Here is a 19,255-nt window from a genome sequence, read left to right on the forward strand (position 1 = left end):
TGGACTAGCAGCGCTCTCAGCCTCCCCAAGGCAAACGGTAACATGGGCTCCCCAGTCACAATTTCTCGTGATTTCTTTGGCAGTGATGGCTAAGTACATGTACATGAATGCCCTGGCCTTCCTGTTCACGGTGCGGGTAATGTCTCCGGTGATTTGATTCCTACATGTACATAATGTTCTCGGTGACTTTATCGGGTCTGTAATCCCTCAACCTCGTTTGCAGCTTCAACCATCCAGCCATCTGGTAAAAAAGGCAAGTGTGTGGGAAAACAAGACCCTTCCTTTTGACCCGGTTGGATGCTGCAGCGTATTTTCACCGGCATTGGGAGTGAGAAGATTGAAGCCACCCCATTCGCATCACTTTTTCAAATGCGCAATTCGAAATAACATCCGCATTAATTTTGGCAAACCAAACCTCAGAAATTATTATTATTTTTCTTAAAGTAAACAGGAAGATTAACAGAAAATTTTGGCTTGATCAGTTTGGTCCAAGGACGCTGTTTAATCAGCTTCGGGAAGAGTAATTTGAGGGAAAATTAAGAGCACAAAATTAGGTTTGACCTGATATCCATCCTCTCAATTTGCACATACATGTACATGTACAGTTGGGTTTCCAACCCAATAACCTGCCAGGTGTGATCATGTCCCAGCCTTTTAAGTGATTAGGCAGCCATGTTTCTGATTTCCCAGGGCCAGGTCCCAGCCCAGGTTGTGTCCTGGAGTGACCGAGCCAAACTGGGTCAGTCAAGGCTGACCAGTCCTCTCCAGCCCAGCAGCTGGTCTGGTCAACAAACACGAACAGAGGGGGGGGGCAGGTCAGCCCCTGGTCATTCAAGGGGGGCCGAAGCAAACAACAGCCCAGGCCAGGGTCCCTGTCAAACCAACCGGCTGGGATTAACTGACTGACCAGTGGCCTGGTCACTACCTAACGCTGCACTTTGTGTAGCCCTAACTGACCGTTAAATGCACTTGAAAAGCTCCACATTGTTACTGCACAATCAATATCCCTTTTGTGAACTACAATGCATGGTGCTCATTACACTGCAAATCACAAATGGCATGGATTGAGCCTCCAATTATTGAACAAGAATGATCCTTATTACACGTGTACCAAAAAAGAAGCTCGGTAATTTGTAGTGTAATTGAGAAGATTGAAGGATTTTTAGCCCGATCCTTGTCACAGTGATGTATCGCTGTTCCAAGGCTGGTTGTTGGCTAACGTTTTGCAAGTAATCAGGCTCATTTTCAAATGCAGAGGACAGAATTACCAAATTGTCCGATTCCATCTATGGCGGATAAATCCCGCAATTTAATTAAATCCACTTGCTCATCTGACCCCGATAAAACCTCCAGCGCTCTCCATTCTTCACAACAACAAATTCGCCAGTCACCAAACCTGATCAACTGCAACAGAACGAGCCCGTCGGAGTTTGAGTGATATGGTATGGATGGGTCTCTGCAGCAGTATCAAACCTGACAAAATCAAGCATAGTCCAACAATTGGTACAGCCAGCCAGCCACTGCACACAATGAAAACCTTATTTGTCCCAACTCATACAGAATCCAACACCATCCCCCTGGGCCTTCCAGCACCAAGTTCATCAGGTTCGGTTTGGGGTTGTTAGGGTTAAAAAAAAAAGAAATTCAAAATGCAACGACTCGTCAATGACAGGTAGGCCTATCCAGTTCGGAAACAGAAATGAAGGATGAATTTGTTTTTAATACATGGTTAGTTCTCCGACATGTGGAACATGATTGATGGGCCGAGCATAGCATTTAGATATGAAAGGTTCCAAAAGGACATGGACGCTTCATTAAACACTGACCGAGTAATCAGGGTTGAGATATGACTGACACAGCTTATCTTCGTGCACGGGGGAATCAACAGATTTTTGAGAGGCACAAGAATGACGCAAATTTGAAGCACCCTGCGTTGTGTGGTCCTGTCTGGAAGCATTAGGAGTGATGTTTTTACCTCGCCACAGGGATAAACACTGCTTACTGGATTTCGCACAAAACTCTCACCCTAAAATGTACTAGATTGACTTATTCCATTGAAATTCTGAGCAAAGCACACTTAGCAGGCACGCAGTTTGAAGAAATTCTGTTCTCAATTAATTTTGTTTTGTGTCCTATAAGAAGACCGGAGTCCATTACTTAATGCTTTGCATGGCGGTCAAAAAGCGTGAACACCAAATCATTCGGCAAAAGTGGGTCAAGTTTCTTCACAATCTTTCACTTATCACACCCGGTCAAAGAGCCGATGGGCTGTTTTTGACACAGTTGAATCTGCGGCAAACAATAAATGAGAGAGAAAAAAAAAAGTGAAAACAGACAACTTTGAACCTGACCTTGCTCTGTGCAATGCACTTACCTGGCAAACACTCTCAAACACTTATTATTAACCCCGATCAAGGCTGAAAATAAATAGATGCAATAAACCAGCCCGAGAAGCCGGGCCGTGTCGAGGCCTTGGCATTTTGGGGGGGATTGGCCAGAGTCCTAAGGGTTGTGAATCACGCACGTCACCCGGGTAAGTCTCTAAACTACGTGCAATTTTCAGGCCATGGCTGTGTTTATTTTTGGGGGGCAATTACCGGCACGCTACCCACATTATCTCAAGGTTATCAAATCTGACATTATTAAAATTTTTTTGGGTGGCTTCGTTCTCTTTTTAGTGTAATCACGATTTTTTTTTTTTTCAATATTGCTGAGCTGATGTTTCGGCAAATCTCAGAACAACAAAATGAACACAATTCTCTTTGCGCTGGTGGTTTCGATTTAAAAAAAAAAACATTCTCTGTTTTGCACGATTCTAAGATTGTCGTAGAATTCTTGGAATATCTGGTTATAGAGCTTCAGGGAACAATATAAATTTAACCCTCAAAAGAAAGGGAGTATCCAGAATACAATCCCTCTTTCCTAACGCCCACTTCGCAGAACAGAATTCAACCTTGTTTTCTTCAGAAGAAGGGAGAGGGGAGGCAGCAACCCTAGTGACCTTCTCCTGATTCACTACAACCCATGCGGGACAACACTGGGCAATACATAGGGGGCTATTACGGTCACCACCAAACTGATCTGCGAGCAAGCAAGCCAGACTAGCACTGGCTCACCCGGCCTCCTCAGTCTGTTCCAACGCCAGCTGCAGTCGCTCCTAATGACTCCCGGCGGCTCATTTGCATTTTTCCTTGAACGTTTCAACCCTGAATGGTGGGCCGGGCCTTTTTTCTCCCTGGGCCTCCGTAATCTAGAACACCGATTGATCAGCCCCGGTGGATGACCCCCGCTTCTCCTCAAGGCTGCCCGGGTGGGCTGATACCACTGGCTTGGTGGGGGTGTACACCGCACTTGAACTTGACAAAGACGGGAGGGTGAAGAGTAAACAAGAACGGTGACAAAAGGCCCCCACACAGGCTAAACCAGCCATGCCGGCAAACAATGATCGTGATGTGGCAGACATACAACAGCCTTCAAGGACACTGTACATGTAACTCTGGTAGAACAAAACTTACATCAAGTTGGGGATTTTTTTATTTTTCAATGGGGGGGGGCAAGGGGGTTTTGAGATGGTAGATTCTAATTCATCAGCAGTCAGTGACCTCGGGGAATGGACAAGGACAGTCCAGACTCCAGCTGTACCACAGCACCAGACGGTGGTCTGCCCCAAGTGCTTTCCTGTGCCTGTCCGGGTAATTGAACAGCAGTTTTTTTTTTTTAAAGGCCCCGGACCATGCATAAGAAAAACCCAGGTGAAAAAATTACAGGTGATTACCATTCGACACTTGCATTTTCTCATTTTGAACGGTTTATAAGAAATTTACTACTGAGCAGGCCGAAAGACAGCTGCACACACATTTCCAGATGAGCCTCTCCAAATGTTGCACTCCATAAAATGTAAGGGTATCAGATTAAAAATTTGCAGTGCTTCATTGAAATCATTCCATTTCAGTTGTACAAAGTAAACAACATGCATTTGACCATAAAATTGACCTGAACTATTTCAAATATATCCACTTGAACTGTTACACGGATACATGGCAAACAAGGCCATGTAAATGTGTAATTCATACATGTATATACAGTATTGCAACATGGAAAATGTATGTAAGTTTCTTACACAGTTACACAGTTTCTTGATCTGCTATATGATAATGAGCAAAACTATTATAACACAATAATGACAAGTGTAGAAGGTTTTTTTTTGAAGCTGTTTTTTAATCACTGAATATTGAATCTATATACCAGTTGCACAGCAAAAAAAAACCAAAAACAAGCAACAGTGGCCAAAGTGGTGGCAGACCCTGGTTTTCCCCTGGTCAAGTTCACTTCGGTCAGGGCTCATTGTTTCACTGGACAGTCAGTGTTGTGCAGAGAGAGAGAGAGAGAGAGCGGAATCACTAGACAAAAGGTGACCTTTACCCCTCTGGAGTAGTGCCGGTCAGGTCAGGGCTATTTATAGTCCCCAAGCACTTCATTTGTGTTTACAAATACATGGAGGTAAGTGATCAGCAACGCTGACAGGTGGAAAATAAAAACTCACAAAAAAGCAGTGCAAACCCGCAAAAATATCCGTAACCCTGAGCTAACCATATTTGCTGACCATATATGTTACCTACTGTGAATTATTCCGGCACCAGTTTCACTTGTACATGTAACTTCTACATTGTATGCACCTGTAGCTCGTCAGTATATACACCAACTGGGGACATGGTTACATACAAGTGAAGACCATTTTACCTGCAACTTGTATCAGTGGCTAGAGTTTGCAGAAATATCACCTTTGGGTTGTGTCCAATTTTACCTGAAGTTCATTCAAAATAGACAACCACCCCATTAGATTTATAGCGTTGTATTTTCATTAGACAATGAACGAATAGTACACGTATTATTATCTGAAAGCCATGTGGGATTTTCAACACTTTAGGAATTATTGTTTTACTTTTGTTGTGATGGCTGGCCATAGTTTCAGGAGCCACTTGCAGGAAAAACACGACTATGACATCAAATGAACAGGCCCTATATCAACACCTGTACCCATATATATACTTGCCCCTGTGCGGCTACTTGTAAAATAAAAAATATCAGAAGTAACGGTAGACTTTTTTGGGGGAAGGGGTGTTTTTTGCGGCTTTCTGGACAACCTGACTGAGCTTGAATAATTGAAGTCTGTTTTCGAGGGGGTGCCAAGCACGTACGGGTGCAAGACCAAAGACCCGGTTCCAAACAGGATCTTGGCAGAAATTAAGAGGCCATAGTGCCCCAAGCTGCCATAAAAAATACAGGCATCAAATGAATTACAATTTCACACTGTGGTTGACATATTAGGAAAAAAAATGGCCATGACAGCCAAAATTCTGAACAGGTTTTTCCAGAATTCCCAGCGAGGAGATAAAAACGACAGGTGATCCACTAGAGATGCATGTATCCCCTGTAAACAATGAAGCAATTTGTCGACTCTACCCATCATAATCAAGCTATTTCGAATACCGTTCCGGATGATAAACACACACGTGAGCTTCACAAGATGACAGGGGGCATGCGCGCCCAATTCAACTGCGCGCGAGCGTGTTCTCACCAGATTGCCCCGGCTGATCTAGACACGTACCGGTATGTCTGAACGTTCCAACACGATAAATTAAGCCTTCCCTCTCTCCTCTGCTTGAGACCCTGCGATCCGGGTACCGAGGTTTCCGAGTTGATGCTAACACTTATCTGGGTTAACATGTGGAGGGTGTTGACATCTGAGGGGAATCTCCCCCCTCCCCTTTTCAGAAATGCTACAGGCAAAATTTACTGTCTCACTAAAAACCGACAAGATTTGAATATGCTGGCATGCCACTGCCCAGAACCAAAGTATAACCACACACCTTAAGGTTGTTCGTAATAACCTTATCATACATCGGTACGTGTACCCCCCCCCCCCGGTATGTGCAGGTGTGTGATTCATGAATTGGTATCATGTATTTATCCATAATTTGAGCACCCAGATTTCTTGATGACAATTGTTACAACATGGGAAGGTGGTTTGCTTTTCGTTTCAAATTGATTCAGTATTAAACTGCTGCAGGTGTATGCTGTGATGCAATAAAACACATCATTTGAAATGTGAAAAGGATCAGCACCATTTTCTTCCAAAAGACTATACCAAACAACTTCTAAGCAATCTTGAAGCACACTCTCACCAATAAAAAAAAAACACAAGAAAGTAACAGAATGAAAATTCATGCACTTTCGTGGAAGCCCCAAAAATCAATCCTTTATTTATGAAACCTCATTTCACGCACAAATGCACAACAGGCTATAGTTATGTTTTCAGGTGGCCTCGATTGGAAATTGTGCATTTACATGTACACTGTACATGCACACAACCACAAGATCACAAGGCAACAGAACACAAATTTCCCAATTACAAGAGGACCACACTGTCAGGTGGTTGATTTTTAACTAATTGATTTTATTTCAAACATGTAGGCCTAATCCAGCTGACAGCATGGCCAAATGGATATCTGATTTTACGCAAAACAGCCCCAATCTTGGATGAATGAGTTCTGTGTCTGACTCAAAAAGCTGGATGCCACACCTGCATATCTGACCCAGTTCCAGTTAACCAGCTCCCTCTCCCTGCTCAGTGGACCCCATGGTATGTGTACATGCAGCACTCTGGCCGTAGGGAAATGAGCCTGATGATGTTCTATGTCTACATGCACAGTAGGGGGTACTGTACATATACAGAAGTACGATTTCTGATACAAAAAGGGAACAGATTATCATGATGGACGGAGGCATCATTCTCTTTTGAGTCCCAAGGCAAGACATTTTACTCAGCTTTGCTGCAAGCAGCAGGGTTGGTTATTTTGCAAGGGTGGAAATGACAATCAGGTCTTTTTGCCTTTTTTTGTGTGGGTATACATAAGCCTATCCAAATAATTTCAGACGGGATGAAGATAAAACATACATTTAGCTTACATGTCCGTTTTCAAATCTATAAATGTGCTGACGTCTAAAAATCACTCTTGGATGTGTCTGATGTTCATATTGTAACTGGTAAAACAATTGTTTGGTGACATACATGTATTTATGTTGGTTGGTTTGTATGTTGGTGTAATTGTTTATTTGTTGGCTCTGTCTTTTACTGCATATTTTTTTATAGTGTGTATTATTGTTAATTCGCCTAATCTGTGGTATTTGTTCTTTAAATATCGTACTCTGTGCAATTTTTTAATATTCAGTTATTAATTTATTTTTTTTTAATGTCAATTTCAACCTCTTATTGTGTATATTGTAAACCAAATATTTTTAGTCTTTTGACTTTCTATTTGGTATCAAGAAATAAACCGTAAATGATGATGATGATGATGTGCTATTGACGTACATGTACAAGTACGTCCGACATGTACTTAAAAAAAGGATTAAATTCTAATCATTTACGGAAACCCAGCAAAATGGAGACCAGTGCAGGAAATGCGCTTGGTTGTCTGCCCAGTTGCACGCAAGCATGGCTGTTTTCCTAATATGCAATTTTTTTTATATTTATGAGTCCAACGGTAACTAAAAAAATTCCATGAGGCGACAGATGGGAAGGAACATTTCATCTACGACTTCATAAAAATCATCCTTTCCATTGCAGGAACGTGAAACATTCATTATTTCTTTTTAACATCTGACTTCATCCTTTCACCCCATTAAACAGTTCTACATAAAATTTGGCTTACAGTACTCAGTGCTACAAAATACTTAAAAGAAGTCTGAGCCTGAAGGACCTACATGTAGATGTAACACTATAAATTACTACTTCTGGCAAGGTTCCTTCCATTTTTACACATACAGAGAACAATAAAGCCATGCATTCATAGTGCCACAGCACTGTATGGTACACTGTCTTATCGTAACGGTATTTTATGGCTTCAGAGAACAATAAGGTCATGTCCTCTTACAAGCGACAGCACTGAATACTACATTTTACTACTAAGAAGTTCTTTGTAGTATTAAGGACTGTTACGGTAAAAAAAAAGGCTGTACCTTTCAAAATGAGTAAATCTGGAATGAATCCAGAAAGAGTACCGTAAAACCTTACATCACCCACAAGTTCTGGAACTTCTTGTGCCCATGGATTAGAAGGTCCTATTTACCATGCATTAGAACATTCTATTTTTTGGCCATACATGTACAAGCTGCATCTTGGTCGGGTTGAGTAATTCTGAGATGACTAGGATTTATTCCCAAGACACAGTGTTCAATCCTTCGAACCGGTCTTTGACCACTTCCTACGAGTAATGTCACAACGGATCAGATGTACTGGAAGTCTGTCAAACAGTCAAACTTTTCACTAATACAGCAACACACTCTGTCTCATTTTCGAGTAAAACAGCTGGAGTCTAGGGGTTTTTTTCTCCCCTTTTATCCTACCCCCTTCAGAGTTCGACTTGACACAGCATCAACGGCTCTCTCTCCACAACAAGGGGGATGCCGCCCGATGCACTCCCCAGCAGGCCAACTGGCTTCAAGGTTGCAATAAAAATTGATATAATAAGCAATTCAGGCGGACAAAATGTGCCTTTAGAGATTGGGACCTCCGCCGTTTTTCACCTTGGAATCTCTTCTGCTTGACTTCAAGGACGTTCATCTCCCCGCCAAAGAAGCGGACGGCATCATCATCATCATCGACACTGGCCGGGTACCGAATCCCCCCCCCCACCACAACCATAAAAGTGCAGCGAGCTCAGGGTCGCGGACAGTGGGTGGCAGTCTTCCTAGCTGACAGATGCCGCGGCTCAGTCAATCCCGTATACTGGATTGTGCAGCCGTGCGCAAGGGGCTTGCTCCCACAAAGAAGAAAAAAAAAAGATGAGGAGGGAGAAACGGGTGATAGGCCGGGATTAAACCAATATTGCAATGCGTTCTTGCATATTACGCGCCCACTGATCGCTACAAGGAAAAGGAACGAGTGCCAATCAATAGTCAACAGGGGTTGCTCCAATTTCACAACGGGGTCCGACCCAAATTGACAAAAATGCGACCGCAGAGAATGCAGCCGACTCGGATGGAACCGTGCAAACCCTGATTGTCAATTTACACTTTAGCTGCCATATCAAGTTTGGCACGGGGGAGGATCCGTGCACAGCCACCTCATCAACAAACTCTGTGGCTGTATCTCTTCAAAGATCAAGGTTCAAAGGTAATAGGTCTGTAAAACGGGCTCAGTACAAGAACCAATTCCGACTGACACAACTGTGCATCACCACATCCATTAACGCAAAATTCAGGATGGGCAAACCTGAATATGCAGAGGTCTTAAAATAGCCAAAGTCTAACAAAGGAAAGCGTACGTGTGCGTCATCCGCAGAGATCCCCCAAACGGCTGTCCAAATGTCTAACTCAGAGAAACATGCCCCCCCCCAGATTTCTGCTTATTCACAACAGAACACAATGGCAGGGTACACCTGCAAAAGGAATATGTACATTTAAAACACATCCCCTGTGAGCCAAGGGGGAAAGAGCCATCCGAGTAAGCATCTCACGGAATGAATTTCCAGAGATGAAGTGGGAACATACTCTTGACACATTTCAGACGTGGACAAAATTTGGAAAGCAAGCTCCAATAAAGTTACATTCTGGGGCATGTAAACACACAAAAAGGAACTGAATTTTATGCACTATTGGATAAATACCCGGTTCTTGTGTTGCAATAAAACTTTACAATATTTTCCTGGCAAACACTACAGATTGATACAAATATAAATTTCACACGCTGCCTTTGGAAAGTTCAAGTCAAGTTCAACACCTCCTACCCTGGGTTAGTTGGGGTCAAGGCCAAGAAAAGGAGGTCTGTGATTGGTCCATTCACAAGCAGGTGGAAAGAGTCAGAGATACCATTTCGTCGTAGACAGCATATCTGCAGAAATGCTGTCGCCATAGACTGAAAAAAATGGATTTGATTTCACATGTTGAACACGCCAGTTCACTTTTGGACAATTGAAAAACAATCCTTAACCCCATTTTCAAAGGGAGGGGGTAGATGAAAACAGGTTGATTATGAACACCTGACACTTAATGTTTGAACAGATGAGGGGAAAAAAAAGATGACAATTCTACTACCTTTTATGTTGTGCACTCGAGCAATGTCATGTTTGTTTCACAAGCAAACGTTGTCATCAAAGACGTTCATGAATAAAAAAATAGGAAAAAGCTTGATAAATGAGACATCATAGTAAGATGTATCGGTGATTAATCCCATGCACCAGCATTTTAGTTTGCGGGCCGTGCAGCTGTGTTTTGCACAGCCAGTGAAATGTGAAAATGAAACCCGAGCTAAAATTCAGTCTTCTCCCAAGCTTTTCCCACCATCAAGCAAGTCCAAAATACAAAATACGCTGCAGTAAAGTACATGATTATAAGCTGGGACTATGGTTCGGACGTTTGGTTCAATTGTATCGATGGCGGCAGGCAGGTTCCATTACTTACGTGTACAAGTAATGAACTACAGCACCGTATCTATCAACTTGTAACAAATTGAATACAGGGAGCCATACTTGTTCACCAGCGATCGATCATACATGTAATCAACCTCATTCCCGTGGCAATCGTTAGTCGTTATATTGCGCCCACTCTCGCACGAGGAAGTCCGTGGGGATGAGGTTAACATATTCATTTCGGGGCTTGTGCCGCATGCTCACTATATCATCCAGAATGAAACGAAAAATAACAGATTTCTTCTTGAAGGCAAGGGCTGGCCTACACGTAATCTTTGTTATTGTCAATAAGCAGCATAAAGCTTGTTCAGGTTCTTCTATCATAACGATGGAAAAAAATTGTCGAAATCTTCCGATGCCACGTTCAGACTCATGCACAAGCGCGAGCACGTGGCCTGCCTGTGGAGCACGTGGCCTGACTGTGGTGCACGTGGGTACGTTTAGAGTGTGCATGTACACTCACTATGCATGTACGACATGCATTTTTTCATCCACATTTAAGTCGAGTCTTGTACTTAATTAGCCAAATTGCCGAAGGAAGCATGCATGTAGGAATACTGGGATTTATTTCATATCATTATTTATTTCTGTTTGCTCATCACATAATAATCTGAATGTGCTGTGTTACAAAGGCAGAACAATGCGTACTGACCTGCATTACTACTTGCATACCATTTAAAAACAAAAAACAAAATAAAGTGGTGATGAGAAATCTGTTCAAGGGTGTTTGTCATTATGCACTTCTTTGTTGCAGGGCTGTTTAATCACACTATATAAAACAATTACACACAGTTTTAGAACAAATTTTTTTCTAAAAGCTGGTTTTTTTGTTCAAAAAGGCAAAACTCTCAAAAAGTCAGAGAAGGCAAAAGTCAGAAATTTGTCAGAGACCACCAGAGAGCATCTAAAATAGGCAGAGTTTCCAGGGCCCTTACGTAGGCCTTGGATCCAGGCTGTAAGGGACTTCGCGCTGCGCGCTCGTGTTACGTGCTTCAAGTTCACGCACAAATATTGGACCCTAACAAGATTGCACTCCCTGTTTTTCATTTTGCACTCCTACTTTTCAAATCCTAGCTAAAACACTAGTTGTTTGGCATTCAAAAGTGTTGACTCCTCCCCTTTTTTCTCCTCTTATTAAAAATTTATACTCAAGGAATTTCCACTCCAAAGGTTTGCGAGCCTCGAAACAAATCAAGCTTTGCACCCTGCGTTCTCTGCTCCACTAAGGAGCTTTAATGGAATGGCCCAAGATGCAAATTTGTCCCAATCAAAAATCAATACGGGCATGACCTGCAAAGAAGTACGCCGACCTCCTCTTGTGCACTTTTATCTGACGTAGCGTGGGGCAGAGAGACGCTCAAGTGGGCAGCCATCTTGGGAAGAAATCGAGCAAGGGAAGGGGGGAAAATGGACAGGGGACAAACTTGACAGATCTGATGGTTAAACGGGGCAGGTTTGAACCAAAGCATGGCTGCCGGGATTTTTCAAGGGGTGGGGGAGGAGAGGAGGGGGGCAACATACCAAAACCTTTCAGAGACCCTGGCACGCATGCATGCGAGGGGGAAGGTGGGGGTAGGGGAGCATCGATGCTCCACAAACAGCTGCCACGCAGGGTGGTAAATGGAGTGACAGAGACGGATTGTGAGTGAGTGGTGGAAACAATCTTGACGGAGGAAAAAAGGATGGAAGAGCAAAGCAGCACTGTTTCAGTGAAATGCACAGCACGTGTAGTTCATAACGCAGCTGTTTTCTGTGCAGATATTCCCTACAAAGACACAAATGAGATGAAACGTACTGAACTACGACATAATTTGGTATTTCAGTAACACCTTTTATGTACACAAAATGAATTACAAAATGCGACGAATGAGGTACATGGCAACCGCAGTATGTATGTCATACTGTAGCTTCTCAAAGGAAGATTAAGCTGAAAAAAAGAACACTGAACACAAGGAGACTTGAACCTGTGCCCAGACCTGCTGGAAGTGTGCGTTTTGAAACCATTATGAGCTCTGGTACATGTGCCTCATGTGTAAGTGTAAAACTCAGCCGCTCAACACAGTACAGTATAAATCACATGTCCTGTGAATAGATAGCATCTTTGTTCTTCGGGAAATTTCTTGGAAGCTACACACAACCCATGTCAGAAGTCAGGGGGGCAGACAACATCAGCATCACCATGAGCCAGGGGGACATGTCAGTTGGGGATCACTCAAAGGGGATTTCTGTCTTGACGTCGCGATGACGACAACCAACCACTGTCAAGCATTTCAGCCATACAACCGACAGGCGTACGGACAGTTTTCTAGGAAATTGGTCCACGGATGTCTGGGCATCAGAACTAGGAAAGGACAGCTTGTGATTAAGCATCAAGGAAGGGGGTGATGGGGCGATTAAGTAAGCAGACCTACATGTCAATCACAGACATGCATGATGAGCGCTTGTCACAGAAGGAGAGCAAATGTACTTCGCCAAGTTGAATCCAGCACATTTGCTCATGAGGCATACATGCACAAAATGTCCGAACAAAGGCCAAATCATTTGCCCAGGTGCCGACAGTCAAAGGGACCACTTTCACGACCCACGTGGAGCATCTCTGCATTGAGTGTGTGGCGTCAGATGTGAAAAGTGGCTCCCATTAACGTGCCCAGTTTCTCACATCAGATCTGAACCCCCCCCTAAAAAAAATTTCCAAGGATTGAATCACGCAGGCCTTGAACCAACCTGGCACACTTTCACAACTGAATCCCCTCCCAGCAAAAGAAATGGTGTCGAGGGAGAAAAGGCTTTGAACAACAGTACAAAAGAACTATCCAGGAACAACGGACACTGTCATTTCTTTGACAGTTCAAGTTGGAGACACGGAAGACTATTAAATTGTGACACTGAAAGGAAAGTCTGTTCTAAACTACAAGCTCATTTCTGGTGCACACTTCCACTGTGTTTTAAAACAAAATGTATGGCCAAAAACTGAGACAATACTTGGCTTGTTTGCCATACAATGGCCTGCTGCTGCTGGTTGGAAGGCAAGTTCTTTAGGGACACAAATATATTCCTTTCAGACATGGAAACCAGTGAAATAGGGGGAATCAAAGTTAATGAAAATACATGTTTAGTCCCATGCAGAAAATTTTCTCCCCCCCCCCCAAAAAAAGAACAGGATACAATACACGATGATGAATTCTGAAAAATAAAGTTGATATATTTTCCACACTTTCTTAATCTGACAGATTTGACCAGTCTAATGTTTCCATTCAGACAAACTGCAAAGACGGGACGTTGCATTATGTTCCATAAACTTAAGCTGTAAAAAAACAACAATGTAACTCCGAGGTTGATCGTGAAAGTTTACACGGAGCTCTTTCACTATTGTTCATCTCGGCTCTTGATAGGCCCTCAATCAACTTACCTGGATTGAACAGAATCGTCATTTTCAGGTATGCGTATTCCTTATCGTCCAAGCCCATCAATTCGCATTTACTGAAGAAGCACTCCATCATGTGTATGTCCGATTGGGTGGGGATGCCTTGCAGGGCGACAAGACAGCGTAGCAGCATGTTCTCGCTCGTGTGACCATGACAATGGTGGCATGTCTGCGGGTCGCCGCTGTTCCCACCACTGCTGCTGCCACTGCTGTCCACACCAAAATCGAAGTCCACGTCCTCCGTTTCAAAGTGGAATCGGTACTGCGTCATCATGAGCACAAGGAGTTCGGCCCAGCAGTGCTGGAACAGCGTGATGCGGTCGTGCGGGCACAGCCGCTGGCAGGACGGTAAATTCCGGACGAAGTCCACCGTCTTGAGGAGGAGCTGGGCGGCCTGTTGGCAGATGACCTCGTGGTGCTTGAGGGTGATGACGGTGGGCGGGAGGAGGGTGCCAGGGCCCCGCCTCCACAGGGCCTGGTTGACAACTTGTGAGACCGACGCCACACCGGCGGTGGGATATCTTCTCTCGGTGGGTGCTGCTGTGCCTGCCGCACTGCTGCTGTTGCTGCCGCTGCTGGCTGTGTCCGGGTCCACGGCCATCGGCTCATGGGCGCTAGACGACAAAAGACTGTACAATATGCTGCCCTCTTTCATTCTCTCTGGGCAGTCGCAAGACGACAGTGGCATGGATGTGGACGAGGATTCGGTGGATTGTGCTGTGGACTTGCTCTGCATTGGTGCCATCTCTGATTGGCGCACCACCCAGTTAGATGCAGACCCCAGGAAACACTATTACCCTGGGGAAAAAAATTAATTCAGTTAACAAGAAGCAACGTTCCAATTAAAAAACTACTCACTCTAGCCTCGTCAAACAACAGCAAATTTAGCAGACATCCTGTGAATTTTCAGTTTTCTCTACGGTACTGGTATATTTTTTTTAAGTGGCTGCTAGCAAGTAAAAATGTTACAGTGAGTAGACACCTGCTCACATAATTAGTGACGAACACTTTGGAATCTTTCCATGATTACTCACACAATGAAAGATTTAGGAGTTGGTGTCAGTGACTGCAAAAGCAATCATTCTCTACAATCATAATGAACATTTGTCAGAATTATGACAATGCTCGGATGAATCACAAACTGGGGAATGACGACTGCCAGTCCCTGAAATATTGAGGAGTAAAATGTAACTGTCCCCAGACATCCTTTCTGCCTTGAGGACACCCCTACCTGTCAACATACATGTAATATTTGTAACATTTGGTTCTAAAATCTAAAATGGAAGTTCCGTCCAACGTGAGCGATCTGATCACAGCATGTAGATTTGGGAGCTGACGAACCCTGCAGACCCCTTCATCACTGGTACCTAAGCAAGCTTTAATACTTCCTAAGTACTTAAATGGGTGACCAGTGTAATGATCTGGAGCTGAGTGACCACTGACCACACAAATGACAATTACTGACCACAGACGGCCTCCTTTCTGAGGTGTGTCTCTTCCTTTTTTTTCCTGTTATCTCAGACATTACAAGCACTACCCATGTAACTATGCCGACAATATTGACATTATTAATGGGAGTGTGCTTAGCCAGGGCTGACCTTGGCAGTTTTGCAGGCTGGACTGAATTGAATTCCAATAATTTGGTCAATAATAGATACCTAGAAAGTGTGCTTAAGCAGGTGTGGAGAGCTCAGAGCACTCAACCTTGAGAGTGTGTGGGAGTAGGTTATGTAACGACGATAATCACTCTACACACATCAACTGCATCATGAACATCCATTGTAATGGGCCCCTACACTGTGATCCATTTCTATTTTGAACCACGAAAGCAGAGAATCCAGTTTCTCAGAATTTTGACAGTGGAGTCAATCAGTTGTTATGCCTGCAGCCAGATGTAAAAAAAAGAAAAAGCTGGATTTTTCCCAAGTAGTGATTTTTAATAAATTGTTAACAACAGGTAAATATAAATGCACTTTCAACATCTCATTTGTTTAAAAGATGTCTCTTGGACAAAGAGCCTCCAGAATCCCTTCGGTTACTAGTTATCACTTGAAAAGTTGTCAGTATGCTGTTTAGGTAATGACTGGCAAAAATCTCTGTCAATTAAGTACTGGCTTTTGATAAACTATATAGCATAATAAAGTTCCGACTTCAATTTTTTTATTCCTTCATAATGGCATGAAAGAATTTCACAGGTAACAGAACATTAACTTTGAAAAATGAAAGAACACACAGCTGATATTATTTCCATGCTAACCATCATTTTCAGAATTTCAACGTTCAACTGCTTATTTGACATTCCATTTTTTATCGTGTCCTGCAACCACCACATGTAAATTCTGTAACCCTCCAACAGTTTAAAATGGCAAATTCCATCAGAAAGTCCAATGACTTATGCAGGACACTGGGGTACTTATTACGTGTTGAATGCTTGAGGGTTGATTTTGACAAAAAGCCCAGGAAGAGTACATTATACATGAAAATGCAGCATCCAGATTTGCACTTGATTCACATTCTGAGAAGGGTTACAGAGTTTCTTGGTATTCTGAAAACAATTGGAAGTGCTCATTAGTTCCTAATTTATTATTCATTTGTTCATATTTTTAATTTAAATTTACATACTGACCACCATAAAGGTTACATAATGAGCCTACGCATGTGAACAAATACACTATACAACACAATGAAATCAAGAGAGTCGCATCGGGATTTTGCATTCTTCCGAAAATGGTTTGCACTTCTGATTTTTGGGGGCAAAGGTGTGATTGGCATCAGCCGTACAGAAAAAAGCAGCATAAAAATACATTCCAGTCTATATACCTGTTCGATAAGGTGTAGAAATTTATCTTCAAGGCATCTCAGGGAAGAGCTCTAAAACATGAACTGAGATGCACAGTTTTGTGAATAGCATGAATCTTGGATTTCCCACTTTATTCCAAGCAGGGCCTCGAGGCTGAGACCTTGCACGACAGCTCAACTGCAACCTCAAGACACCACACATTTACCCCACAAAATTTGCGAAAACGTGCCTCACTTATCACAAAAAAAAACACAAAACTGTCAAAATTTATTATTCAGACAACACTTTGATGGTAGCGTGAAAAGGCTATGGAACTATACACATTGTAAAGACAGAATAATTTTCTAAATCAAAATTCGACGGAGGAAATATTCCAAACAAATTTTAAGGTTCAGCAGATCGAACCAGTAACTGACTCTAGCCCTCGAACTTTTAGTCTTAATTTCAGGTCACTTCAAGTCGGTACGTTCTGCAGTTCGCAACAGCTCTTCAAGTGCAATTCTTAGTCGTTTAATTTGGTGCACAGCTGAGACTTTTGAGAAGCAGTTTGAACCTTGTCAGAAACTGTGGAGCGGCTGAGCGCAGCTTGATTATAGGACGAGTGCAATGGCTCATTCTCCGCTGCAGGCACACATGCACTCCTCGCTCGACAGACGATGTCAATGGCCTTCACTTCACGTGAATGTAATCGGCCACCAAAAACAAAACTCCCAAGCCGGATTAACCCGTACAGAAACGCACCGTCTCCCCCACAAACACCCCTGAAAACGGCTCGAAAAACTCGGCCTGCTTACCCAGCACGGTCTGTGCACCCCTCAGGTTGGGTATTCTGGAACTTTGCGGCCACAGCTGATGAGGGAAAAGGAGGAGAAAAGCGAGGAGTTCGCCAGTTGTTAAAAAAATCCAGTGTCTTTTGCACGAGTTGGGATGCATGCGTGCACTGACGTCAGTTTCTCCGTCGATTATACACGTGTGTGCTGGCGTTATTATGAATAGGTTTGCATGCAGCGCTGGCTTCAAGTTCGTTACCCCTGACCCATTTAATTGCCAGCGCTGATTGGTTCGACTGGGTGCCTCATTATAATACGCTATTTGCGATTGGTCTAAGTTCGTGGCAGGTGGGATTAGCGGGCCCCGCATCCAGCACAAATTCGAGGTGCAACGCGGAAGTACATGTACATGCTCATGTTGCAGTAAATGAATTACTCTATACTATAGCATTTTGCCGTAACATTGAACAGACAGCGTTGTTTTCCCTTCTTAATGATTCAAACGAGCGCAGGCAATGTACATGTACTATGCCACATTTCACCAAGGTCTTTTCCTGGATCATTCTGTAAAATCTGGGCTAGGCAAGGTCATGTGAGAACAAAAAACGAGGAAAATCTCTGAGGTCTATGACCGGCTGTGCCATCTGGCTCGTCCGCTACATGCACCAGGAACACAATACAATATCATGCGATTTTCCAACTCTTTCAAAGGATTATTTTATTTATTATTGTTTACAAGCCGTAAAAATGAAATTAAATAGCGTGTTCCCCCAACTGTGGATTGTGATTCCAGATTAACGATAATATATTCACCTGTTTCGTATTTTGTGAGCGTTTTCACCATCCCCTGTAGATGAATCAAATTCAAAACTTGGCCAAAATGATTGTCACCCTGGAGGTTCTTAGACCCACCCGTTCAGCTTTGCACATGTTTCCAAACGAATCTATCCACCGAAAAAAACGAAACAAACAATTTTACAAACCCTTGAACGGATTAATACACCCTAAGGTTTGCAGTGTCACCAAGGTTTACCATAAAGAGCATCTGACACCACTTTCAGTGATGTTAGAAATCGAAACCTTTGACAACAAAATGTGACCAAGCCTTTCCTAAAAAATACCGGCATGACCGTCGCGCGATCAGGAGTGCCAAGGATATATTCTGGATAAACAGAATATTATTTGCACGACTTTCCACTGTGGGTTGTTATGCAAATGTATCTATTTTTAGAATTAAAATCAATGCCCGACGGTATCTTGCTGTCGGTGTCAAGAATCAATTAAATTGCCAGTAACTGTATCAACATTGACGGTGCAATGCAAACGGATTTTTCCTGACATTTGCCAACGGTTGACGAAGGCCTCTTGAGCAATTATTATAGTTTTACACATTAGTGTGTTTCCAGCTGAGATAATAAAGATTTTACAAATATTTACATGGGTAAGATTAGAGGAAAATGAAATATCCACAGAATAACGGCGCTTTTGAGGTTCCCCGCAGCAATGAAGGGTCTACGGTACACATTCGTGTTTGCCAAAAGACATTCCTTCAAAAAATCCTTTTCTTCTGTTTCAGTATTTATGTGTAAAGACACCTTAACAGTAAACTCGGGACATTCCAGATTTTAAAACTCCGCTGAAGAAAATCCTGAAACTCTGTAAGGAAAAATCCCGACAGATCTCATCTCACACTTGCATTTCTCAGCTTTTCACTTTCCACACAACTGTTCTTCAAAATTCTGGTATGAATTTAATGAATGAGTTTTAAAGAGGTAGATATTTTATGTCC

General features: G+C 43.0%; 1 protein-coding gene across 3 annotated transcripts in view; it reads right to left on the bottom strand.

The window, feature by feature from the left end:
- Positions 1 to 19,255, bottom strand: part of LOC110978847 (nuclear receptor subfamily 0 group B member 1-like) — a 51,091-nt gene that overhangs the window by 26,339 nt on the left and 5,497 nt on the right. The window contains exons 1-2 of one of the 3 annotated variants that reach the window (XM_022234141.2): positions 17,491 to 17,685; positions 13,882 to 14,694 (exon numbers count right to left, since the gene is read on the bottom strand). In XM_022234141.2, coding sequence (XP_022089833.1) covers positions 13,882 to 14,641 — 760 coding nt within the window. In that variant the 5' untranslated portion in view covers positions 14,642 to 14,694; positions 17,491 to 17,685. Of the gene's footprint in view, positions 1 to 13,881; positions 14,695 to 15,139; positions 15,388 to 17,490; positions 17,686 to 19,255 lie in introns of those variants that run through there. The other 2 variants (XM_087146365.1, XM_022234143.2) reach the window with 2 other exon arrangements.

The sequence above is a fragment of the Acanthaster planci genome, linkage group LG15, assembly GCF_054643075.1.
Source record: "Acanthaster planci isolate LZ-2023a linkage group LG15, COTS_SCS, whole genome shotgun sequence".
In the NCBI taxonomy this organism is placed as follows: Eukaryota; Metazoa; Echinodermata; class Asteroidea; order Valvatida; family Acanthasteridae; genus Acanthaster; species Acanthaster planci.